This window comes from Vipera berus (assembly GCF_964194415.1).
Source record: "Vipera berus genome assembly, chromosome: Z".
Classification (NCBI taxonomy): domain Eukaryota; kingdom Metazoa; phylum Chordata; class Lepidosauria; order Squamata; family Viperidae; genus Vipera; species Vipera berus.
The window spans coordinates 13165472-13192893 of NC_138205.1; the positions used below are offsets into that span (position 1 = coordinate 13165472).

The window sequence follows — 27422 nt, forward strand, 5'->3', positions numbered from 1 at the left end:
CTATTTGGGATTTATCAGCCTTTTCAAAGCTCCTTTCACCTCCTTGTTTCTAAGGCTATAGATTAAGGGGTTCAGCATTGGGGTAATCACCCCATACAGCATGCTCACCAGCCTGTCCTGGTTTGGATGGTGGCTTGAGGAAGGCCTGACATAAGTGAAGATCGTAGTCCCATAGAAAAGACAGACCACTATTAGATGAGAGGCACAAGTGGAGAACGCCTTGCGCTTCCCTTCCACAGAACGGATCCTCAGAATTGAGGAAATGATATGGACGTAAGAGATCAGAGTGACTAGAAATGCCCCCACCCCAAAAATTCCCCCAAAGATAAGGACAACCATCTCAGCCGCATAGGTGGAAGCACATGCTAAAGTTAACACGGGTGGGATGTCACAATAATATTGGTTGACTTTATTTAGTTGGCAGTAAGGAAGCGTGAAGGTCATTACAGTGTGCAACAGGGAGTTGAGGAAGCCAGTGGTCCACGTGCCTGAAACCATCTGAAGGCACAGCTTTTTGTTCATGATGACAGTGTATCGCAAAGGGTTGCATATAGCCACATAGCGGTCATAGGCCATGACGGCCAAGAGGAAGACCTCCGTCCCTGCCAGGGCCACTAAGAAGTAGAGTTGTAGCACACAGCCAGCGAAGGAGATGGAACTGCATTCTGTCAAAAGGTTCTCCAGCATCTTGGGCAGAAGATGTCCAGCAAGGAATGATTACTGAGAAAGAAATACATGGGGTTGTGCAACTGAGAATTAGTTGCTATGGCAAGGAGGATGGCACCATTGCCCATTAGTGTGACTAGATAAATAAGCAGAAAGACTACAAACAGGGAGAAGCGGATGGCTGCGAGGTCTGAAAGTCCAGTTAGGATGAATTCCGTCACTGCGGTGACATTCTCCATTTGCCTGCTCATCCTGAAAGAGGTAGAAGATAGATAGATAGATCTGCCATCTTAAGCATAGAGAACACACAGAGGCATTCCTTTAGGCATTCCTCACCTAAAATGTGAATTGGTCCTCAGGAATCTCTCTCTCTCTCTCTCTCTCTCTCTCTCTCTCTCTCTCTCTCTCTCTCTCTCTCTCTCTCTCTCTCTCTCTCTCTCTCTCTCTCTCTCTCTCTCTCTCTCCCCCCTTCTCTGTCTCTGTCTCTCTGTCTCTGTCTCTCTGTCTCTGTCTCTCTCTGTCTCTCTCTGTCTCTGTCTCTCTCTCTCTCCCTCCCTCCCTCCCTCCCTCTCCTTTTTTTTTCTCTCTCTCTCTCCTCCTTCTCTCTCTCCCCTTCTCTTTCTCTCTCTCCCCCCTTCTCTCTCCCCCCTTCTCTGTCTCTGTCTCTCTGTCTCTGTCTCTGTCTCTGTCTCTGTCTCTGTCTCTCTCTCTCTCTCTCTCTCTCTCTCTCTCTCTCCCTCCCTCCCTCCCTCCCTCTCCTTTTTCTCTCTCTCTCTCTCTCTCTCCTCCTTCTCTCTCTCCCCTTCTCTCTTTCTCTCTCTCCCCCCTTCTCTCTTCCCCCTTCTCTGTCTCTGTCTCTGTCTCTCTGTCTCTGTCTCTGTCTCTCTCTCTCTGTCTCTCTCTCTCTCTCTCCCTCCCTCCCTCCCTCCCTCTCCTTTTTCTCTCTCTCTCTCCTCCTTCTCTCTCTCCCCTTCTCTCTTTCTCTCTCTCCCCCTTCTCTCTCCCCCCTTCTCTGTCTCTGTCTCTCCTCTGTCTCTGTCTCTCTCTGTCTCTCTCTCTCTCTCTCTCTCCGTGTGTGTGTGTGTGTGTGTGTCTCATTTTTACATAAATTCTCAAGGATATTTGAGAGTTTAAGATGCTTATTATATTTTAAAATTACTTTGTCACACTAATAGTTTCTAGATGGGGTATTCTACTATCCTTTTTCTGCCCCCCTCAAAAAACTTTTAAGATAAATAGATTTATCATGACCTTTTCTTCTCTGGGTCAGTCCCACCCATTAAAACTAACGGAACAATGAGTCAGTTAGTATATCACTGTCCTTCCTAGGCATACACAAATACACACACAGGCATACACCTCCCCACCCTTTTCTAATCCACAGCGACATTATCCAAACAAAATATATTCCCTTTCCACTTGCATACAGTGGGAAAATGTTTCAACATCTGACGCCAAAACCTACAATATGAGGCCTCCAAAAACATTACGGAGAGGAAGAAGGTAATATATCTAGGCAAAGCTATCTCCTATTCTGTTGTTTTGGTCTTTGATGATAAGGATGCTCTTGATTAAAAATTGTTAATAAATCACTCCTCTCTGACAGTTCTCTCCACCTTATGCTATCTCCATATGTTGAATTCCACTCCCATTTCTGTATCTCCAGTTCATGTAAGCACCAGCCTTTGTGCACCCCAGCCAGAGATCATAGACTTTGAGACTATGAGATCATAGAGGTTATACTATGGAGAACATTTCTAACTATTGCAGTCAACAGCAGGAACTTTCCAGTGGTAAAAGCTGTTCTTGTTGCATTCATTCTTCCATTGTCTGGCTGAATCCCCTGCCAATCAATTTAATTTCACTGTTCTAATCAAAATGGGAGTATTTTGTTAAATTCAGCTACTCCTTTACTATTTCCCTACCAAATTATCTTTTCTTGTCAATCACTGTTACACAGCTTCTCAAAGTGTCTTTGTTTCCAATAATAATAATAATAATAATAATAATAATAATAATAATAATAATAATAATAATAATAATAATAATAATAATAATAATAATAAAGTTGGAAGGGACCTTGGAGGCCATCTAGTCCAACCCCCTGCTCAGGCAGGAAACCCTACACCATTTCAGACAAATGGCTGTCCAGTCTCTTCTTAAAAATTTCCAGTGTTGGAGCATTCACCGCTTCTGGAGGCAGGTTGTTCCACTGGTTAATTGTTCTAACTGTCAGGAAGTTTCTCCTTAGTTCTAGGTTGCTTCTCTCCTTGATTAGTTTCCATCCGTTGCTTCTTGTCCTGCCTTCAGGCACTTTGGAAAATAGCTTGACTCCCTCCTCTTTGTGGCAGCCCCTGAGATATTGGAATACTGCTATCCTGTCCCCATCTGGTCTTTCTCTTCATTAAACTAGACATACCCAATTCCAGCAACCATTCCTTATATGTTTTAGCCTCCAGTCCCCCAATCATCTTTGTTGCTCTTCTCTGCACTCTTTCTAGAGTCTCAACATCTTTTTTACATCATGGTGACCAAAACTGGATGCAGTATTCCAAGTGTGGAATCCAAGTTAAGGGAAAGTTTTTTTTTATGGGTCTCAACTTCCAAAGCTACCTTTGAAAGGTGCTTTGTTCAAACCACTCTCTGATTCAGACCATGGTTGACCACTGTCCTGCTGCTGTTGTACAGAACAAAGGAATTTTGAGGCCCATCAATTATAAAGGAATCAATGGTACATCACTGAACATCAGGTTCAAAAATCTCTGAAACTATGTTCATTCATTTTTACCCTGTTATTTATGCACAACAGCGCTACGAATATTGTTAAAAGCTGGCGGTTAGTATTTCAAAGCTGGAATAAGTTTTGACAAAAACATCCTGCAGAGGCACGAGGTGAAATAGTTATGTCTCTTTTCATCTTCCTGTAGGTTGAAGAAGATGAGAACATCTCCACTACTCACATTAATTATGAGTCTTGCTGTTCTGGCAGTGCCCAAATTTGTAAACCTAACCACTTCAACATATGATACATTTGCCTTCTACAATTCCTTAAAGCTAATCTCCAATACTTACTTGCAACTGATTCATATTCCTTGGCCTGAATGGAGGTGATGAGGAATACTTTGCAAGCCTTTTAAGTCATAACATCAAGACCAAAAGGGAATTAAAGTCTTCAGGGCATTAAACAGAGCCTTGGTGGAGCAGTGGGCTAATGCCTCCTTAAGTAACACCAGCTGCCTGCAATTAGTGCAGGTTCGAGTCCCACCAGGCTCAAGGTTGACTCAGCCTTCCATCCTTCCGAGGTAGGTAAAATGAGGACCCAGATTGTTGGGGGCAATAAGCTGACTTTGTAATAATGCCGCTTGGGGTGTGTGTGTGAAAGCCCTAATAAGCAGGCATATACACAGAATGAAGGCTACTGCTAAGTTTGTAAGCCGCCCTGAGTCTTTGGAGAAGGGCGGGATATAAATGGAATTAAAAAAAATAAAAATAAAAAAATAAAAGTCATTCTATATTTTTTCCTCCTGAAAATTGTCCAGGCAAATAATCCATGAGTAGGGAAAAATTCAAGCTGTAAAGGTAGTTGATTTAGTGACTGTTGAAAGTTACAATGGCACTACTGTTTTTCATACTTACAACTGTTGAAGCATCCCCATGATCACATGATCAAAATTCAGATGCTTGGCAACTGGCTCATATTTATGACGGTTGTAGTGTCCTGGGGTCATGTGATCTCCTGCCAACTTCTGACAAGCAAAGTTAGTGGGGAAGTCAGATTCATTTAACGACTGTATTACGAAGTTAACAACTGCAGTGACTCACTTAACAAATGTGGAAAGAAAGGTCGTAAAATGGGGCAAAACTTACTTAACAAAAGAAATTTTAAGATCAATTGAAAATGCCAGGTCAAATACACATTACAGGTTAATGGGATGTATGAACCCAGTTTATAGCTTGCTCTTCTTCACTTTTTCTTCATTTTGGCAATTTGATTTTCTTTGCCCTTCCTCCAGACAGGGCTGAAGCTCTAAGGAAGGGCTATTAAATCTATACTGCAAAATTCCAGAAGGCCTTTCGATGACAAGCCTGCTGTTATCTTGCAGTCATCTGGATGACTGCAGCTCAAATATGGTGGTGTGATGGAGTGTTGTCTGGATTTCCAAGAGGAAGGGAACGCGTTCCAGAAAAGCAAGAGACAACACAGTTTAGATGGTTTGTGTGGGAGAAAGAGAGTTAAGACAACTCCTCCCCAATAGCTCCCAGAGTGTATCTTTTATGGTGCAAGTAGTCTACTTCAGTTTGGCAAGATTTCTGTCTATAGGTGAAGAGCCATAAAGAAATCTGCTTAGAATGTGTCTTTCTTAGTTTTTGGTGCCTGACATCAATCTTGGCCTTTTTGTGATAGGATGTAAGAGATGACCAGGTTGAGCCTAAGGTTGGGGTCAAATGCATCTTAGTTTGGAGTCTCTACGCCAGCAGTCCCCAACCTTTGCAGCTTAGCAGCTCAGTGGGGGAGGGAGGGGAACTGGGCCACAGAGCAGTGGGCTGGTGTGCACATGCACACACGCAGCTCAACTTAGGCGAGCAGTGGGCCAGCATGCATGTGCACACACGTGCAATTTGACTTGCATAAGTCAAGCTGTGCACACATGGTGCACGCACGCCAACCTGCCACTCATGCAAGTTGAGCTGTGAGTGGTTGGGTGCACCAGCCCACCACTCTGTGGCCCGATTGCAAATAGGTCCAGGGGTTGTGGACCCCTGCTCTACACCATCAAAAGCGACCTAAGTCCAGCACCCTTTGAAGTCTGTTGACTCTTATTTGGCACCAATTTGCCTTGACCATGAGTAGTTCAGATTCTTGTATGTAGATAGCATGAAATAAACTCGTAGTACTTTTAAGCTCTATCCTGGCTCCTGACTTCTTGCACCATATCAGCATAGCATCCACCAGTTTCTACATATGCCTTTCAGCCCAAAAGATTGGGAACGTTTGTATTAAGACGTGATGTAAGTTATTTGGTTTTGGATTGGCTTAGTGTAGTGTTTGTCAACCTTGGCGAGGCTGGCTGGGGAATTCTGGGAATTGAAGTTCCTACATCGTCAAGTTGTCAAGGTTGAGAAGCACTGGCTTAGTGTATGACTCCATCGGTAATAGTTTGCAAACCTGGCTTACAACTTAGTGTGTGCTGTGTAAATAATTATGTTGCATGAACAGTTTAACCAATCAGGGCTTAGTGCAATGTGTCCATTCAACCAGTGTGTCGACATATAAAAGCTTTATGGCTGATGAAAGCCAACAGCCCAAGAACGAGGAAGAAAGAAAAGAAAAGTGATGCAAGTTTTGTTTAACTTGGTAAATAAATCCCAGCAGGCATTATTAAGACTAATGAATTTAATAGCAAGAAATTCATTTCCTCTGACAATGGACCAGTTCCTCTAAGAGCCTCAGAAGTACAGCAAGGTGAATAATGTATCTCCTGAGCCAGTGGCTCAAAGTTCATAGATCTTCCTCTTGGGTTCAATTAGAGAAAAGTGAGTTTTCCTCACACCTTATAATTCCATCCCTATTGAATTATTACCCCCTTCATGAGGATGGGGCTGTTCTTTGAATACAGCCTGGCCTGAGTTACGGGGGTGGGCAACCAAGATCCTTGGTGGAGTCCCTTGGAGATCACACTGTCCCATTTTGTCAGGAAGGCACTAAGAAATCATTGCAATTTTCCACCGATTTTCAGCAGAAAGCTGTATCAAAATCCATTGCAGAATGGCATTATGGGGAGGGCAAGGGAGGGATGCAGTGGTGGGATTCAGCCAGTTCTCACCAATTCAGCAGAACCGGTAGCTAATTTTTTGTTGCCCAGGCCCAGAATGGACTTCCGGAAGGTGTATCCACACAGAGAACCGGGTTGTTCATATATTTGAATCCCACCACTGAAGGGATGTGACATTTGCATTATATTATCATTGGTGTGATGACACCCTGGATTGCCTGTGATCATCATGGCTTCTACCAGCTACATACAGATGCACCCTTTTAATAGTTAATTCTCATTGGGAAGATCTCAGTCAGTTGAAAGAAGATTCATTCATTCATTCTCTCAAACTTTGGTTGAAGACTACAAAGCCCACCCAAAAGTTGGCCCTAAATTGTAATATTTTTATCTGACAGAAAAGAGAAATTATTTAATATATAGGAAGTGATTGCATTAGCTATGTGTTAATTACCAAAATGTGGTGTATTATGTGTATATGTGTGTGTATATATATATATACACACACATATACATACATACGCACACATGTATAAAAAGGTAAAGCTTCCCCCGCACATGCGTGCTAGTCGTTTCCGACTCTAGAGGCTGGTGCTCATCTCCGTTTCAAAGCCAAGGTCATGTGGTCATGTGGCTGGCATGACTAGACGCCAAAGGCGCACGGAACGCTGTTACCTTCCCACCGTAGTGGTCCCTATTTTTCTACTTGCATTTTTACGTGCTTTCGAACTGCTAGGTTGGCAGAAGCTGGGACGAATAACAGGCGCTCATTCTGTTACGCGGCACTCGGGATTCGACCCGCCAAACTGCCGACCTTCTGTATGTATCAGATACAGAACTTTTATCATACACATTAGAAAACTACAACATTACATTTACTTTTCGACATAATCGCTATTCAAATTGAGGCACTTGTCATAACATCTTACAAGGTTTGAAATTCCTTAGCAGCAGTCATTCAGCACCAAATTTGGCCTATGGGGTGGGGGTGTATGTGATAAAAAAACATCCCAATGGAACTGCTTCAAAAGTTCTTGGTTCCATCTATCAGTGTGCGGGCAAGCATTATTGTGAACCAACACCAGAAGTCAGCACGCCCCGACACTTGTTATGGATGGCTTGTCTGAATTTTCATAACATTTCACTGTAGACTTCTGAATTGATGGTCAAACCATGCTCCATGAACTTCACTAGCAGTGCTCCTTTGGCATCTTCACATTTGCTGGGATTTTCTATGGCACCTCTTCTGGTGTGGTGCCTCAATTTGAATGGCGATTATGTCAAAAAGTAATGTAATGTTGTAGTTTTGTAATGTATATAATGAAATTTCTGTATGTATGTGTATGTATATATATATATATGTGTGTGTGTGTGTGTGTGTGTATATATATATACACACACACATATATATATATATATACTATATGTATATACGTGTGTGTGTGTGTGTGTATAACAGAAGACTAAGAGTTATGCTCTTCATACTGAATTATTTTTTGAGGAAACGTGAGGTCACGAGTATGAGAAACTATCTATAAAATGAAGGATTGTAGGAGAATTTCCACAGGCATAGCTTTTTTTATATGTTGTTTTATTGTAGAGAATAAAATACAGAAAGGTAAAATTAACAAATAGAAACATACATTCAACCCTAACCAAAAAAGAAGAAGAAAGAAAGAAAAAAATAGTGTACAAAAAAGGAGGAAAAAGCGGTCAATTAAATTTATTTTATTTTTATTTTTATTCCATTTATATCCCACCCTTCTCCGAAGACTCAGGGCGGCTTACAAGCTTAGCAGTAGCCTTCATTCTATGTATATGCCTGCTTATTAGGGCTTTCATACACCCCCCCAAGCGGCATTATTACAAAGTCAGCTTAATTGCCCCCAACAATCTGGGTCCTCATTTAACATTTAACTTGTAGGATCTACCCTGGCTGAGTGCTGAAACGAAAAAAGCAATAAATTTTCCTCCCCTTTTAAAAATATGTAAGGTAGATGATAGATAGATAGATAGATAGATAGATAGATAGATAGATAGATAGATAGATAGATAGATAGATAGATAGATAGATAGATAGATAGATAGATAGATAGATAGATAGATAGATAGATGGATGGATGGATGGATGGATGGATGGATGGATGGATGGATGGATGGATGGATGGATGGATGGATGGATGGATGGTAGGTAGTAGGCAGACAGACATGAAAAAAGAAGAAAAGCAATCCACAGGTTAAGCTAAACATTACACTAATCTTTAAATCCTTCTGTTAACCATCTGTTCTTAAATTTAGCATGTAGAAAGTCCACAAATGGTTTCCACTCTCTTATATAGCTGTCTAGTTCATTATCTCTCATCAAGGCAGTTAGTTTTGCCATCTCTGCTAACTCAATCAATTTCAAAATCCATTCTTCAACAGTCGGTATCTCTTTTTCTTTCCAGTGTTTGGCAAGTGGAATCCCCACAGGCATAGCTTTAAACCAGAGACCAGGACACAGTGACACTGAAGCACAAATCAGTTTATTGGTAGCCTTGGGGGCAAAGCCAGTCACTAAAAGAGGATGGGATACAGTCCCTCTTTCTGGACTTATGGAAAGGAGAATGATGTACACAACAGCTGATGGGATTTTGCACATGAACTAGTGAGGTTGATGAGGCAATTGTGAGGCAGGATTACGAAAACGAGGGGCGTTGAAAGAACATAAAGGCAACATGCCATGAACAGAGTTTATTTATTTATACAAATAGTCCTCTTATGAAGACCGACCCAAAACAGGGGATCTATGACCCAGATTGGAAGTTCTGACAGCCCCTCCCCTTCACAATCACATGACTTCACTTTGGGTGCTCGGCAACATGGCCACGTTTGCAGTGTCCTATGATTACGTGACCATGTTGGTTTCAGCAAAAACTGGCACTTCCGCTAAATAAGTAACGGATTCATTCTGTGATGCTGGTTTTACAATCACCACAAAAAAGTTGTAAAATTGGATCAGTCAAGAGAACGACCCATGTTCTAATCATTATGACTGTAATAGGCAGGCTCCATTATGGTTGTAACTTGAGGAATACCTATAATGGACTACTTTACTTTAAACTGTCCTTTTTTCCAATATACAAGTATTCCTTGACCTACAACCATTCGTTTAATGACTGCTTCAAGTTTCAACAGTACTGAAAAAAGTGATTTATGACAGTTTTTTGTACCTATGACCATTGCAGCATCTCCATGATCCTGTGATCAAAATTGAAACACCTAACAGCTGACTCCTAATTAAGACAGTTGCAGCATCCTAGGACCACGTGATCACTTTTTGTAACCTTCTGACAAACAAAGTCAATGGGGAAGTCAGATTCACTTAACAACCATGTTACTAATTTAACAACTGCAGTAATTCACTTAACAACTGCAGCAAGAAAAGTCATAAAGTATGGGCAAAACTCACTTAACAACTGTCTTGCTTAGCAACACAATCTTCAGCTGAGTTGTGGTCGTACGTTGAGGACTATCTGTATACTCCACACGTCCTAGTATCTTTTCCCAGCCAATCAACATTCCTTGGACAATCGCTAAGTGAAAGTTAAATAGATATCATATAGTTGAGTAGCACTTTCTGTTTGCCAGAAAAAATGTTTTGGGATCAGGGACCTGCAAAATTCTACTTGAGGATGCAATGCAATCTATATACATTAGTCTAATGTTTGGGATTCTTCTAATTTAAAAAAAAATTCTTATATCAACCAGGGTTGAAAGTGTAGACTGAGCAGAAGATGAAGATGTAGCACAGGGAGGAGCAATTTATTTTCCCAAGAGGTCACATGAGATACTGGCAGTATTGTGCAGGGCTGAAACCAATAGGGTTGTGAAGATATATATGCACACATGTACACACGCACATAAAAGGTAAAGGTAAAGGTTCCCCTGCACATGCGTGCTAGTCGTTTCCAACTCTAGGGGCCGGTGCTCATCTCCGTTTCAAAGCCGAAGAGCCAGCGCTTGTCCGAGGACGTCTCCGTGGTCATGTGGCCGGCGTGACTGGACGCCAAAGGCGCACAGAACGCTGTTACCTTCCCACCGTAGTGGTCCCTATTTTTCTACTTGCATTTTTATGTGCTTTTGAACTGCTAGGTTGGCAGAAGCTGGGACGAGTAACAGGCGCTCACATACATAAATTTACGCACATACGTAAATTTAAAAAAATAACAGTCACCTTCAGAATAAAAGTAATGCAGTTGTGTTGTGGTTGTGGTGTATGCTTAATTACATTTAATTTTTAGTATCCAATTGACTTCAAGCAGGCTGGACAGGGACAGCCAAAGGGCAGGATGTGGGATGGGACCATAAAATGTCCAAGTCTGATCTAGTTGTCTGCACACCCCTAAATAATCATGAAAGCTCCCTCATGTCAACCTGAATTGCTGATGATCATGCACTTTGACTTAAGTTTAATGGATGTATGTCCCAACTTTCTATCTATGTGTCAAAGCAACTTGTAACAGCAAAGGAAATATTGTCACATTGATTCAGTCCAGATTAAAACTAGCATTAAAATAAATAGATGATGTTTTCTTGGCTATGAAATACACAGAAGTGCTTTATCCTTGCTTTCTTTCAGGATATTTTTCTTCTGTTTTCCACTTCAGTCTACAGTCTTGGGGCCTCCAATACTTCTCCACCCAAAAGCTAACCAATTAGATGGGGCCCCCTACTGAGGATACTCCCCTCCAGTGTTTCTAGATTTCAATTATTCAGATTATTTATCTGGCCAAGGAGTAACAACCAACCAACATTTACATACCTGTCTCAGCAGAGACACAAAAATATAACAATCTAGGTGATAACTAGTTTTGGTCAGAAAAAAAATATTCACGGTAGGATTATATGGACACCACAGGATAAGAAACCATTCCAATAACAATCACTGTTGATCTTCCCCAGAGCATAGTTTGTTGCCCATCATTCTTCTCAAAGCCACCTTAACCTCCTTGTTCCTCAAACTGTAGATTATGGGGTTCAACATGGATGTCACAACTGTATAGAACAGGGCCAACAGTTTGTCACTCTCAGCTGAATAGCTGGATTTGGGCCGAAGGTACGTGATAATGCCTGACCCATAAAATAGCGAGACCACAATGAGGTGAGAAGAACAGGTGGAGAAAGCTTTCTGACGGCCCTCAGCTGATGGGATTTTCAAAACAGAGATGACAATGTAGACATAAGAGGTCAGAATCAGTAGGAAAGGTGTGGTAATAAAAAGGAGGGCCACCATGTATACAGCAATCACATTTCTGGAGGTGTCACCACAAGCCAGCGTCAAGAGTGGTGGGATGTCACAGAAGAAGTGGTTGATCCTATTGGGGCCACAGAAAGTCAGGCTAAAAACATAGTTGGCCTGACCCAGCCCCACCATCAATCCTACTGACCAGGATGCTATCGAGAGCTGGACACAGACAGTTGGGCTCATGATGAGGGTATAACGCAAGGGGTTACAGATAGCCACATAGCGATCGTAGGCCATGGCAGCAAGGAGACAGCATTCTGTGATCCCAAACAAAGTAAAGAAGTACATCTGAGTAGCACAACCCCACAGAGCTATCTTCTTCCCATGTTCTGACATCAGGCTTGCTAGCATCTTAGGAACAATGGTGGTTGTGTAGCATATTTCTAGGAGTGAGAGGTTGGTCAAGAAAAAGTACATGGGTGTATGAAGGACCGGATTGAGCCTGATCACAGTGGTGATGATAGTATTTCCAGCAAGGGACATAGCATACATGGAGAAAACCAGAACAAAGAAGAGCATCTGCAACTGCGGCCGTTCAGAAAACCCAGCAAAGATGAACTCGGTCACCAGCAAAGAATGATTGGACATAATTCATATCAGACAATGGCTCGTCTGCAGAACATAAGAGAAAACAAAGAGCCGCCAATGAGAAATTATCCGTTTCCCAAAATTTATGGGAAAGAAACTATAAATTGAAAATGTCAACTTCCTATAAAGAAAACCTACACAAAATGTTTTATAGAGGGCACTTGCCACCAGCAAGATTGGCAAAAATGTTTAAAAATATGTCAGATAGATGTTGGAAATGTAAACATAAGTCAGGCACGTGTTATCATGTTTGGTGGACATGTGATAAAGTAAATACTTATTGGAAAAAGATACATACTTGGCTAGGACAGATGTTAGGAGAACATGTTGATGTTAAACCTGAACTTTTTTTATTAGGTATAATGCCAGAAAAGACTAAATAAACAAAGCTTATACTTGACTTTGCATGTCACAACAGCAGCAAGAATTATATTTGCGCAACACTGGAAAAATGAAGGAATACCATCAGATGAAGAAATAATTAAAATAATACTAGAATGCACAGAGATGGACAAAATTACTATGAGAGTGAAAGAAAAAGAAGAAACAGACTATTATCAAGCCTGGGACTTATTTTACCATTGGCTGGAGGAAAGAAGAAAAGATTAGGAATTAAATATGTATTAGCATGTAAACTCAGACAGTACATTGGTTGAAAAATTACTAAAGAGAAATTACCTTTTTCTTCATTTGTTGCTGCTGTTTTATAGAAAGATGGACTTATCTCCTTGGTGGTGACACCCTCTGATTTCCCACCCTAGCTATAGAGTAATTGCATAGAAGTAAGAAGAAAGGAGAAAACAAGGTTGGTTCATGCATTATGCACACAAACATTCACACACACACACACAAACACACACACACACAGAGAGAGAGAGAGAGTCTAAATGTATTTTATTTACTTGTTTAAAACAAACCATGGCTTGGTGCAATATATATGTATCTAACCATATCTGATCCTAAATAAATCTGGCTTTGATGAATCTCCCAGTTCATTTTACCATAGTACACTTTGGGGAGTTCCTGTTATTTATAAAAAGAGTATAAATCGTCACCTGCAAATTAACTTCATTCTACTGAATATTGGAGGACAACTTACTATAAATGATAAGGCTAAAAGCACCAACTTACAGATTCCAACATAGGCTTCTCCCAAAGTTTTTCAAAGGAGGTAGTCTAAGAGTGAAAAATCTAGAGTGAAAAATCTCTAGATTAAAACCAGTAGAACATTAAGCAGAATTGTGTGGGGTAGAGCAGGCTAGATGTGGCAGTGATAAATAAAAACAAATTTTAAAATCTTAAGCTGATTGTGTGTGTTTGAGTACATAAAATATTAATGTAACTTATTCCGTATATTAAACTGCAAAGTCCTACTTATTCTAAATGAATCTCCAGCTGGACTTCAGCATGGAATGTTTGCTATCACAAGCTATGAAGCCCACAGAATTATTCCAGCATCTTGGAATTAAAAGAAAATGATTTTTTTATCTGACATTTTATCAAACAAGCAACTCTCAAATGGGCCTTCGTGAACAATTGCAAACAGCACAATGAGGGCCTTTTGGAAATTATATTGAACAATTATATTAAATTAATCCTGAAATTGTATTTAAAAATGAAAACAGCAGACTTCTCTTCACAAACGCTTACCTTTGCACGTATCTTTGAAAATCTGATCCAATCTATTGCCAGAGAAGAAAATCTCTGGTTGGTTCAACCAACGTCTTTCTATGATACTGCGTTTCCCATGAGGCTTCCCCAGTGAACTGGTATACCTCTTCTCCCAGAAGCAATGACATGTCCCCCAAAGCATTTTAGTCCCTTAGATACTTTTCAAAACACAAACTTCTTTTTTTCCCCCTAGCAATCGGAATGTTGTTATTATTTGATTTGTAGGACTGGAAAAATACACTTCCTTTTAAAAAGAATGAGCCACACAAGTGTCGGCTGCCTATGTGAAACTCCTCATTTCTCAAAATGTCTTATGAACGAAGACATATAGACTGCTAAATACAAATTTCAAGGCATTAATATACTGATTGGGAGGTAAAAAAATAGACAAGAAATGCTGGTCCCATAAAATCAGAACTCGGATTGACTTAATTCAATGTCATAAGTGAGAGCACAGAGTTTTTAAATAGAATGCAGTGAACACACGGGTTGAAACCAGGTTGTTAAGTATAGTCCTGGGGTCTCCAAATGTGGCAGCTTTAAGACTTGTGGATTCCAAATCCCAGAATTCTCCAGCCAGCATGGTTAGCTGAGGAATTCTAGGAACTAAAGTCCACAAATCTAAAAATTGCCACATTTGGAGACCCCTGGTATAGTCAAAGGTTAAGAAAGCTAGTCTACAGAAGAACATCCATTATAGCTAGTCCTAATCATAAAACTTTCTCCAGAGCCCCTCAAAACCTGCTGATTTATTGTGTTTGAATTTGTTGGAATATTTATTTATTTATTTATATTTCACATTTCTGGACTTCCCATCTCCCTCAAAGAGGGATTCTGGGCGGTGTACAATAAAACATCATCTCTTCTTAAATTTCTTTTTTTTTCCATATATGGAAAAGTTGCCTGGAAGCAGTCCGGGAATGGATGGGGAGGAACAGGCTTCAACTCAACCCGGACAAGACTGAATGGCTGTACATACCGGCATGTCAGGATATTCAGAGTATTCCATCCCTTAATATTGGGGGCGAGTTACTGCCCCCCGTAGATAGGGCTCGCAACCTGGGTGTCCTAGATTCACAGCTCTCCTTAGAAGATCACATAGGAGCTGTGACTAGGGGGGCTTTCACTCAGGTTCATCTGGTGCGCCAGCTACGACCCTATCTGGACCTGGATGCCTTACGTACAGTCACCCATGCACTTGTGACCTCTCGTCTTGACTACTGCAACGCTCTTTACATGGGGCTGCCCTTGAGAATCACTCGGAAGCTTCAGCTGGTACAGAGTGCAGCTGCACGGACGCTTTTGGGGGCTCCCCGATACTCCCATATTACACCTTTGCTTCGTGAGCTGCACTGGCTTCCAGTTGCCTTCCAGGTGAAATTCAAGGTGCTAGTGATGACATACAAAGCCCTACATGGCATGGGTCTGGAATACCTACGGGAGCACCTACTGCCAGCGTCAACACCCCTCCGTCCTGTGCGCTCCCACAGAGAGGGCCTCCTCAGGGTGCCACCGGTCAGAGAATGTCGGCTGGTGACCCCCAGGGGGAGAGCATTCTCGGTGGGTGCGCCAATCCTCTGGAACCACTTACCAGCCGAAATCCGGATGGCCCCCGACCTTCGCACCTTTCGGCGAGATTTAAAAACCTATCTATTCCAGCAAGCCGGCCTGGCCTGATAGATTTGGGGTTTTATTTGTAGATCTGGGGTTTTATTTGTTTTATTGTTGGTTTATTGTATACTTACTTTGCTCTGTACACCGCCCTGAGTCCTCCGGGAAAAGGGCGGTATATAAAACGAATAAATAAATAAATAAAATAAAAGTTCAAGTTCAAGCCAACTTACATGTGGTCCCATACGCTCAGTTCCCCCAAATTTCAACAACATGACATGTTAGGCACTTTCAGACTATTCACAACTGAAATAAAGTCAACACAGAGTTGAATAACGTATGTGGTCCTTGCTAGAACCATGGGCACAGGAGGCAGAGAGGTTCACCATTCAGACCATCTTTGTTGACCCCAGGGCTAAACATGGGGTACAGGCACTCGGAGAAGTCATCCAGAAAAGTATAGATGTGGGTCATGGTGTCAGCATCGTAAAAAGAGACTTGTCCTCCTTCATAATCTAAATAGACCCCCACTTTCTGAGGCTTGATCTTGAGGAGCAACTGCTTGGAGGGAGAGTCAAGGGCCTTGTACTCAGTGCCATTCCGTAGCCAAATGGCCCAAAACCCATTGCTGGGCTTGACCGTCACTTTGGCCTCCTTCCTGTTCACCGACTCCTTGGCCACCCCAATATCCCAGCTGGTTTTATTTCCAACGTCTACCTCCCAATAATGGCATCCCGAAGTAAAGCCCTGGGCACCCAGCACACACACAGTCTTGCTAAATCTTTCTGGGCCATCGGGGATTTCTTCTTCGGGGTGATCTTCCAAGCGTACTGTGTCAAGATCCTTGGAGAGCACGAGGTTGGGATGGTTGGTGGCAGGATCCAAGGTTATATGGGAAGGGACTGTTGGGAGGAGAACAATAAGAGAGTTATCTATATTTGGCAACTTTCAATCAATCAGAATGGAGCTGGAAAGGACCCTGAAGGTCTTCTAGTCTAACCCCCTGCTCAAGCAGGAGAACCTATACCATTTCAGACAGCTAAACCTCCAGTGATGAAGCACCCACAACTTCTGAAGGCAACTTCTGTTCCATTGGTTAATTGTCCTCACTGTTAGGAAGTTTCTCCTTAATTCCAGGTTGCTTCTCTCCTTGATTAGTTTCCATCTATTGTTTCTTGTCCTGCCCTCTGGTGCTTTGGGAAATAAATGGACCCCCTCCTCTTTGTGGCAGCCCCTCAAATAATGGAATACTGCTATCATGTCACCCCAGTCCTTCTTTTCTCTAGATAGCCAAACCCAAATCCTGAAACCGTTCTTCATATGTTTTAGCCTCCAGGCCTTTATAAACATCTTAGCTGCTTTTCTCTGCACTTTTTTCCAAAGTCTCAACATCTTTTTTGTGATGTGGTAACCAAAACTGGATGCAGTATTCCAGTTACTAAGGCTTTATAAAGCGGTACTAATGCTTCGTGTGATTTTTGATTCTATGTCTGTTTATTCAACCAAGGATTGTATTAGCTTTTTTTGGCGGCGGCTGCACACTGCTGGCTGACATTTAAGTGACCGTCCGCTAAGACTCCAAGGTCCCTCTCACAGTTACTGATTTTGAACTTGGGAATGTCCCCCCAAGAAGATGTTTAAAAACAGGTCTATGCCGAGTAGATAGCATCAGTTTGCAGCAATGCCAATCAAGAAATCCTGTTATTGTCCTGCTAAAAACTAGACAAATTTTAGTTGATTTGGGTTCTATTACTTCCACATTCTAGTTAGGTGATTAAATCCTCAACTTACAACGATTTGTTTAGTGACTGTTCAAAGTGACAACAGCACTGAAAAAGATAATTTATGACCATTTTTCACACTTACTGCAGCATCCCCATGGTCCTGCAATCAAAATTCAGGTGCTTGGCAACTGGTTCATATTTATGACGGTTGCCGTGTACCGGAGTCACATGATCACCTTTTGCGACTTTCTGGTAAGCGACATCAATGGGGAAGCCAGATTCACTTAACAACACAGTACTAATTTAACAACTTCAGTGATTCCCTTAACAACTGCGGCAAGGAAGATCATAAAATGGGGCGAAACTCAGTTAACAACTGTGTGGTGGTCGTAAGTCAAGGACTATCTGCAACTTTATTAGTTGTTATGTCTCTGGACATACACATGATCTTTCCAGCTTTCTGACTGATTCGCTGCTCTTGGTAAGTATGGTATAGGGCAGGGGTAGGCAACCTTGGCTCTTTTATGACTCAGCTTGGAAACCTCTCCCTTTCCCCTCAGCATGGTTGGCTCAGGAATTCTGGGGGTTGAGGTCCACAACCCATAAAAGAGCCAAGGTTGCCTACCCCTGGATAGAACCCAAATTCCCTGAAGGCATCATCTGCAAGTTCTAAAAGGGGATTCTTTTCTGCATGATTCTCCCCTGAAGACACTTGAAATGATTCTTTAGTGTTCAAGAAGAGACCTGTTCCTTCTAACTCTTTGGTTATTCTGTCCTGGCCCAGTTTTGTGAACAGAAGGAGGTATAAATATCCAGGTGAGCTCACTCTCGGGATCTGGGTTTCCTGCTTGAGCAGAGGGTTGGGCTAGATGACTTCCGAAGTCCCTTCCAAATCTGTTATTCTGTTAATATTATGTTACCTTCAACAAAGTTCTTGCAGAACGAGTAGAACTGTTCTCAGCAAAAAGCATTTTATACGGAACACGGAATGACGGAGTTGGGAGGGAACTCGAGGGTCTTCTAGTGCAACCCCCTGCTCAGGCAGGAGCCCCTATATTTTCTGTGAGGATGTGATAGGATCACCTCGTGGCTAAATGTTTTGCAAACCACCAGCCAGCTCCTAAAGCTTCGAGGTTTGTGGCAAAATGCAACCACTTGAACTTTGAAAGTTAGTCAATGTTACAATCCCCTTCCAAAAAGATGGAAACAAATTCTTAAGTGAGAAGGCAGATGGGAACTTGCTTGCCTTCCTTCCAATGAGCTACGAGTAGTTACACCTCACTTGTACCCAGGCAATTTTTAACCTTTGTCCTCCCAATTCTGTGAAATAGATTAAGGTAAGAGAGGGCTGAAGGTTGATTTTTGAGCCTGCCATCCTCAACCTGTTTCCATCCAGGGCTTGGGCACTACTATGCCCATCATCCATAAACATTAATTGTACTGTTATGCTCCTTGGCACTGTTTATCATGATTCTTTCCAGTCACAATTTTTTTAGTGTTTTGAATTGCAAAAGAATGGGCTTTACAACAATTCCAGCTGCTGAACTGTTTAGATTCAACATGTACGGTAAGGGTGAAACTTTTTTTTATTTCTCTTCTAACAGTTTTCCTATGATCTGGAAAAGAGGTGTGCCTTTTTAGTGATAATGGAGATGCTTGCATCTGGCAATTTACGTAACAGCCTCCTGAATCTTTTATCAGCCTGGGAACCAAGCGGTTAATCTGCAGTTCATGCTAGTTGTAATCCACAATATAGGGAGAGAAGCGTTTTAGACAAGGCCGCAGCAGATTACAGGGTTCAGCTGAGGCTAAAAAGCCTCTTAGCTTAATACTCTAACCATTATGCCACCCTTACCAGAACTGAAATGAGTTACACATGATCAAATCATCATGTAAGAATTCGCTCGGCTTTGTTGCGATTTTGATGCTGTTCCCCCATGATACTCACAAGGTCTTAAGTCCAGCAACATCTCTCTCCAGACCATGTACTGAATAGGCCCTTTAAACTGACCTAAATTGAAATCATGAGAAATCACAGGCAGTGGACTTGCTTTGTCCTCGCCAGGACAGTATCTGCAAAGACAGAAAAACCAGCAAGAACTGTTCAATGCCAAGGCTTGATCTTGACCACCATCTGGTGGTCATATCTGGGAATTTCTGAGGCTCTCAATACTTTCCTTTAGTATTAAACGATGCACCAAGGAAACGTAATAGTAGCAGTAATAGAAGTAGAAGTAGAAGTAGAAGTAGAAGTAGAAGTAGAAGTAGAAGTAGAAGTAGAAGTAGAAGTAGAAGTAGAAGTAGAAGTAGAAGTAGAAGTAGAAGTAGAATTATGCTTTCAACTCAGTGTTAACTCGTGCCAATTGCCTGGACAGATCCCTGCAGTTGTATTGGCAAGGTTTCAGAAGTGGTTTTCCATTGCTTCTTGATCCAATGTCACCCAGATGAGTTTTTTTGCCTAAATAGGACTAGAATTTATTTATTTGTTAAAATTTATGTGCCAGCTATCTTTACAATCTCCAATTCTCTAATCTACATCAGACTGGCTCTGTTGAGCAACCAGCCCTCATTTTATCCTCCCAACAACTTGCAAGGTTGCTCTGAGATTTGTTCATGATTAATATTTTTGGGCAGATCCTTGAATCTGGAATCAAAGGCAGCAGGGATCAGTAAGGAAAACAGCCAGAGACAAGCTGATATAGTCTTCTACTGATTCAAGGAAGAGTGCAGAGCACTTCAGCTCAGCAGTGGGGGAAAGTCCCAAGCCAGACAAAAAGCAGACAATGTCTTTATTGTAGTTATTATAAATAAGCCAAATTAAAGTAGTTCAACAGAAGGCCTCCACCCAATTTGTAAAGGACCAACAGAGCATCAGAGCACTGGTTCACCCAGAAGACATACTCACCTTTCTATGAAGACTTTGATATCCTATGGAAGGAGAAAGTAAGAAGGATCAGAGAAAGGGTAGCTATTAAGAATGGTTTCCTGGGTGTTTTAGCCCAGGCATGTCAAACTCATGACGTCACGTGACATCATGCAACGTATCGGGACATTTTCCCCATTGCCGGCAATGGGGTGGGTGCGGTTTCAGCATGACACATCCGCCCCGTGGACTGGCTGTTTGACATGCCTGTTTTAGCCCATTACTTTAAACTGGTTCCACTAGAATTCATCTAATGGAAGAAAGAGGAATGCCACTATCTTTCCCAATGAATCATGGAATCCTAGGGCTCTTGAAGATCTTCTAGTCCAATCCTTGTGCCTGGCTGAGGAATTCTGGGAGTTGAAGTCCACAAGACATAAAAGGGCCAAGTTTGAAGACCCCTGTCTTAAATCATCCCAGATGAATGTTTGTCCAGCCATTGCTTGCAAACTTGCAGTGATGGAGCTCCACCTCTCCAAGGGAATTTGAGGCAACTTATTTCATTGTAATTGCTCTTAGGATGATGAAATATCCTCCTTATTTGGAGTTTGGTTGTCTCCATATACTGTAAAGCTTCCACTCACTGGTTCTTTGCCTACCCTTGGGGGCTGGGGAGAATGAATTCATACCCTCTTCCCAGTGATAGCCTTTGAAGAGTTTGAAGTGGAGAGTCAATATCTTTTTTTGAAGGAAGATCACATAATTGAACCAGGTTTGGTTAGGTGGCAACTTCCTAACGCCTAGGTAAATTGTTTAGAAAGGAAATACTGAGTTGGCCCTTAAAGCTTGGCCCTGCTGATAAATGCAATGTGGCAATAGTCTGATTGCAAGATCGGAAAGCCTTGAGTTAAATGAAAGGAAAACTGCAGAGGATCTTGAATACTGGAGATACGTAGGTAGTCCTTGACTTATGACCACAAGTAGGACTGTAAAATTCATTGTTAAGCAGTGTGAATGCTAAGTGAGGCATCATGTGGCCACACCCAATTTTACAACCTTTTTTGGCATGGTCATTAAGCGAGACATCACGTGACCACAAGTTGCTACTTCCCCCCCCCCCATCGACTTTTCTTGTCAGATGCTAGCTAGAAAGATGGCAATTGGTAATCACATGTCTCTGGGATACTGCAGCCATCATAAATGCCAGCTGGTTGCCAAGAGACCAGACGATAGGGTTTCCTGCCTGAGCACGGAATTGGACTAGATGACCTCCAAGGTCCCTTCCAACTTTACTATTATTATTATTATTGATCATCGCACAGTCAGCCAGATGTTCAGACTGGATTGGGCAATTTTTGTCTACCTATCGAGTCCTTACCAAGGACCTGGGATAGGCAAATGTGGATGTTTGATGGTATTACAGATATTGTCACAGGATGGAAGCAGTTCCTAGTAAGGCCGCCTTTTGCAATTGACTAATGGTGAATTTGTCAGTGCCAATTGTGTTCAAGTGGTGCTCCAGTTGTTTTGGGATTGCACCCAAGGCGCCTATTACTATTGGTACTACCCTTGCTTGCACCATCATTATATTATTATTATTATTATTATTATTATTATTATTATTATTATTATTATTATTATTATTATTATTATTATTATTATGACTGCAGGGATGCTGCAACAGTTATAACTGAGAGGACCAACCGTAAGTTACTTTTTCAGTATTGTTGTAACTTTGAACAGTCGCTAAACGAATGGCCACAGGTTGAGGACTACCTGTAAGAGAAAGACACATGTACATCCAGACACACAAATGCAGATATTGCTTGAGAAATGCACTGACTTTAAGGAAGCTTTCAGAATCCGGTTCCATCGTAAGCCGAGCCTGAATCTTAGCTACTTCCTCCTTGGCTGTGCGGATTTGCTCCTGGCTGTTCCTCTGGTTCCTGTCCAGTTCACTAAGAAGCAGTTTTTCCTCTCTCTGGATCTCCCTGATCAGTGCAGATTCTTTCTCTTGAAGCCACTGATGGAGCTCCGTGAACTGGGCAGAGAGATTTTGCTCTAGACGCAGCCGTTGGGCCTTGGGAGAAGAAGGAGGAGGAATGTGTGAGATCCCCACCATCTCTGCTTTTAGAAAATACTGTACATCAAGAAGGCCCCTTCATGTTAGAATATAATAGAATAACAGAGGTGGAAGAGAGTTTGTAGGGTCAGGGGTGTCAAACTGCTGGCCCACAGGCCAGATACATCACAGCAAAACCGTGCCCACCCCATTGCTGGCAGGCAAAAAAAGTCACGATATGTCACATCACGTGACGTTGCGAGCTTGACACTGCTGTTGTAGGTCAACTAGTCCAACCCCCTGCCCAAGTTGTCCTGTTATGTAGTTTAGTGGGAAATAATGTCAAGTCTCCCACTGGTCAAGCTCAGTTTCCAATAACATGGACTCGTCTGTAACATTCCTTTGAATAATATTGATTTTTTTAACCTGCTTTTAGGTTTTTTAACTTCTGTCTAATCTGATATTTTTGATAGTCTCCCATCAGACACTGACCAGTCCCAACCATATAAACTTTTATACATCTATGTATCTCTCCATCCATCCATCATCTATCTATCTATCTATCTATCTATCTATCTATCTATCTATCTATCTATCTATCTATCTATCTATCTATCTATCTATCTATCTATCTATCTATGTCTGACTATCATCTATCTATCTACCTACCTACCTATCTACCTACCTATCTCATCTATGGATTGATTTTATTGATAATTTGGACTGGTATTTCTCAAATATGGCAAGTTTAAGATGTGTGGTCTTCAACTCCCAGAATTCCCCAGCCTACATTGGTTTTGACTGTATGATCTCTATATCTACTCCCTTTTTACAATCCTGTAATCCCTTAATTTGCAGTACAGTCGGGGGGTGGGGGGTGGACTAGATGTATCTGAGTGTTTACTGACCAGATGCCTTTCCTGACACCACACAGAGTTCACAGCAGATTTTTTTTCTTTGCACCCTAGGAGAGAAACATCTACGGCTACCTAAAATCGAACTCTCAACCTTCCAAGTGGGAGGCGGGCGTCTTCATTACTAGGCCCTACCACCGCTCATTATCTCTACATAACACTGAAGAATTAATTTGGCACCAGCACGTTAACACTACCGCTACGTTCATTTACCTACTAAAGCACCAGTGATGACTGACCATGTCAAACATATGCTCAATATGTACAACAGCATGGAAGATTTGACTTACTTTGATTTCTGGAAGTTTCTGGTCCCTCTGCTCTTGAACGGATCTTTCTGCTTCAATTTTGGATTCCAGCTGTGTTTTAGACGCTGTTAAGATCTCCTGGAAGGAAGCAGAAACACCACACAAGATAGAACCAGATTACAGTAGCCATTCACAGTTATTGATCATCTGAGGTCAATGAAAACAGATGCCAGAAAAGCCAACAGCCAGCCATCGAAGTAGAGACAGATTTTTGCACTGGGGTCCAATCCAGATCTTACAGGGACCACCCATCTCTGGACACTATCTCAGACTTTGCTTTCGTACCCATTTCTTCTCTAGCTATTACAAGAATTGACAATCCAACTCAGGTATAAATCCACAGTGGCTAATAACCATATTTCTGGCTCCAATAAAGGAGAATATATGTAGCTCAAGGTTGAATTAAGGGGTCCTTGGTGCACTCTGAGCTTGGTTGTTTTCTGGCTACTTGATTATTGCTGGCTACTATGCACAGCTGGCAGGATAGTCCTTTTTGTTCAGCCAGTGGCAATTGTTATTTAGGCCAAGCTACACAACTGCACAATAAGCTCTACAAAATAGAATTCTTCTGTGTGGACACTGCAAGCTTTGTCTTAAGAAATCCTAGAACAATTTCCCTCAATCTTTGGCCCTCCAGATGTGTTGCAGCCCCATTTCCTAAAAAGCCTCATACAAATGCAGTACATGTCACATCAGTCTTGCACCACACTGAGGAAGGGGTTGGTAGAATTTAAAACAAGCATCTCAAAAGTTACTCAGACTTTGCAACTCTAAAGACTATGAGGATGAAGACAAGATGGTATCTCAAAGCAAACAGGGATGTAACCGCCAAACAGTCCTAGGAAAAGACATGAGTGCTTTAAAAAGTTTTGCCACAAATTATATAGTTGCTTTCAAAAGTAAAGCGGACAGGAATCCTGTAAAAATTGAACATAGGTAGATAACACGGTATTGATTGTATTTTACTTTTTGATTATTTCTGATCTCCTGCGTAGTAATTCCACAGATGATGGCCTGTATCAAAGCCAACTACCAGCCTCCTGCTTGAGAAGAATGTCAGATCTTTGTAAACCATAAAGCTTTTTGCAAAACAATAAAAATGAGGGGTGACATTGGGTGTGGGGAGTTGGACTAGATGATCTACAATGCCCCTTCCAACTCTGTTATTCTATTCTAAATAATGATGATGATGATGATGATGATGATGATGATGATGATGATGATGATGATGACGATGATGGAAGGGACCTTGGAGGTCATCTAGTCCAACCCCCTGCTCAGCCAGGACACCCTACACCATTTCAGGCAAATGGCTGGCCAGTCTCTTCTTAAAAACCTCCAGTGTTGGAGCATTCACCACCTCTGGAGGCAGGTTGTTCCACTGATTAATTGTTCTAACTATCAGGAAGTTTCTCCTTAGCTCCAGGTTGCTTCTCTCCTTGACTAGTTTCCATCCGTGGCTTCTTGTCCTGCCTTTGGGTGCTTTGGAGAATAGCTTGACTCCCTCTTCTTTGTGGCAGCCCCTGAGATATTGGAAGACTGCTATCATGTCCCCCCTCATCCTTCTCTTCATTAAACTAGACATTCCCAATTCCAGCAACCGTTCCTTGTATGTTTTAACCTCCAGTCCCCTGATCATCTTTGTTGCTCTTCTCTGCACTCTTTCTAAGGAAGATGAAAAAAGGGTGACACTTGCTTGGTGATTGGTGCCATTCTGTCTACCATACCTCAGAAAAAGAAAAAGAACAGATAGAAGGCTGGGGGTGGGGGGGCTAAAGGGAAGAGAGAACGAATTTCAGAAGTTTTCCTTTTGAAAAACAGTGTTATGCAACTGATCGCACAACCCTGACAGTCACTTTGTGAATCAGCAATCACACCCAAGCACATATACAGTACCTTTGCAAATGCCTACCACAGACCCACAAAATGTTTAACATGCTTACCAGCTCCAAAAGTAAGACCCAGATCAAAACAATTTGTTCAGTATGATACTCTGTGCTCCAGATGCTGTGGATAGCCAGATGTTTCTGGGAAACCCCCCAGCAAAACATCCTAAAACACTGTTATTGGAGGCACATTGTTTCTACATATCACGAATCCATTTTGCCATAATCTTGATGGACCATGCACAACGGATAATTTGTTCCGAACCAATGATACAGCTATTCAGACTGCTACTTTCTGGGCCTCAAATGCTATATAATGTCACATAAAGTGTTTTAAATTCCTTCCGTGTTTTAATTATTATATTTCTTATATAGTTATTATTAGTTTTTTTAAATTTAGATTATTATATTAATTTAAATATTATATTCTTTCTTTTAATGTAAGATGCTCAGAAAAGAAAGAAAGGAATCCATCCAATCATTGTATGACTAGTAGCCTTGCTATCTTCTTCAGTATGTATAGATAGTCCTCACTTAACAATCATAATTGGGACCAGCCACTCTGTTGCTAAATGAAGCGATCATCCAGAAAAACATCATGCAACCTTGCCGATTTATGATGGCAGCTCCAACTGTCCTGGTTGAGGTCATTAAGTGAAATATCATGTGACTGTGATTTGCAGCCCCTTGCCAGCTTCAACATTGACTTTGCATGTCTGAAGCTGGCTCAGACAGTTCAAAATGACAATTCTTTGACCAGAATTTTCATAAATGTGCAATGCTTGCCATATACCCGAATCATGAGCATTTGACCATGGTGATGCTACTAAGGTCATAAATGTGAGGACTGGTGCTACATCGTTTTTCCCCAAATACCATTGTAACCTCAAACAATCACTAAATGAATGGTTGTTGAGTGAGAACTAGCTGTACTTCCATTTTAAAGTGAAATTGCCTTCATTTCCTTAACTCCCAATTGTTTTGTCTTCCTTCTTTTCAGATAACCTGCATCTTCTCATTTTCCATGAGTGGCCCCAAGAACATCTGTTATGGACCTCCCACAAACCCACAGCCACGCTCCACTTCTGGAATTATCCAGAACCAAAGACAAGACACAGAAGGATGAAAGAAACAACGTAATCTACAAGATCAGTTGTAACTATTGCAACCATTTCTACAAGCATCACGTCAATTGAAAACCAGGATCCACAAACATTGGCTTGCAGTCAAACACCACGATCCTAAATCTTTAATCGCTACCCACACCGACATCAAACAACACCAGTTCAATTGGAGCAACACAAAAATCATTGGCCACACTGGTGAGTTCATTGAAGCCTGGCACTCCACTAGCAGTTCCATCGACAGACACATTGATCTACAACCAGCCTACGAACCCCTCAGGATACAAATCAACCGCACAGCCAACCAGAGACAGCACAGACCCACACCCAACCCACACAAGCCTCTCTCTCCCCCCCCAGCAGTTCACTTCCCAGAAGATCCTGACCTGATGTAATCTCCCCATCTCTGCCCTTTCTACTCACCAAGTCCACGATCCCCTTCTACTCACCTTGAAGTGCTCCACAGCTTCAACTAGAGGGAGACATTGGTGACCCCAGTGATCTGGTTGCAGAGCTCTCACCAGGCACCCATCTTCAGTACAAAAAAGCTTGTCCCCCTGCATCTCCTCATCTTCTTCATCACCGTTGGTCTCCTCGTCACCAGCCTGGACCAAAAGAGATTCCTGAGCTTTGCAAGCAAGCTGTCCCAGCACCCGATTAGGTGTATATTTGCCACCTGGGATCTCACGCCGACACTCTGGGCAAGTAGGGAGGGGTGGTGGCATGTCTTCCTTATGGTTGATAGGGATCTCAGCCCAGAACCGAGTGATACAGCCGTGACAATAGTTGTGCCCACATTCCAGCATGACGGGGTCTGAAAAGAGCTCCAGGCAAATAGAACAGCGCAGATCCTCAGCAAAACATTCTATGCCTGTTGGGGCAGCCATGGCGAAAAAGAAAAGCTTTCCCAAATCAGAAAAAGATATAATTTATTTTATAGCTCC

The 27422-nt window shown here is 42.0% G+C and overlaps 2 protein-coding genes across 2 annotated transcripts; both read right to left on the reverse strand.

The window, feature by feature from the left end:
- On the reverse strand, window positions 1-12315 carry LOC308678652 (uncharacterized protein; the record flags this gene model as incomplete). Its single annotated transcript, XM_081345881.1, is given in 3 exon segments — window positions 1-689; window positions 692-918; window positions 11369-12315. Coding segments are annotated over 3 exon segments (1863 nt in total).
- A 3633-nt stretch (window positions 12316-15948) lies between these two features.
- Window positions 15949-27365, reverse strand: LOC308678653 (zinc-binding protein A33-like; the record flags this gene model as incomplete). The annotated part of the gene is made up of 6 exons (XM_081345882.1): window positions 15949-16499; window positions 19270-19394; window positions 20227-20249; window positions 22028-22264; window positions 23451-23546; window positions 26928-27365. The coding sequence occupies 6 exons, from the start codon at window positions 27363-27365 to the stop codon at window positions 15949-15951; spliced, it is 1470 nt and encodes a 489-aa protein (XP_081202008.1).
- Window positions 27366-27422: the final 57 nt, after the last annotated feature.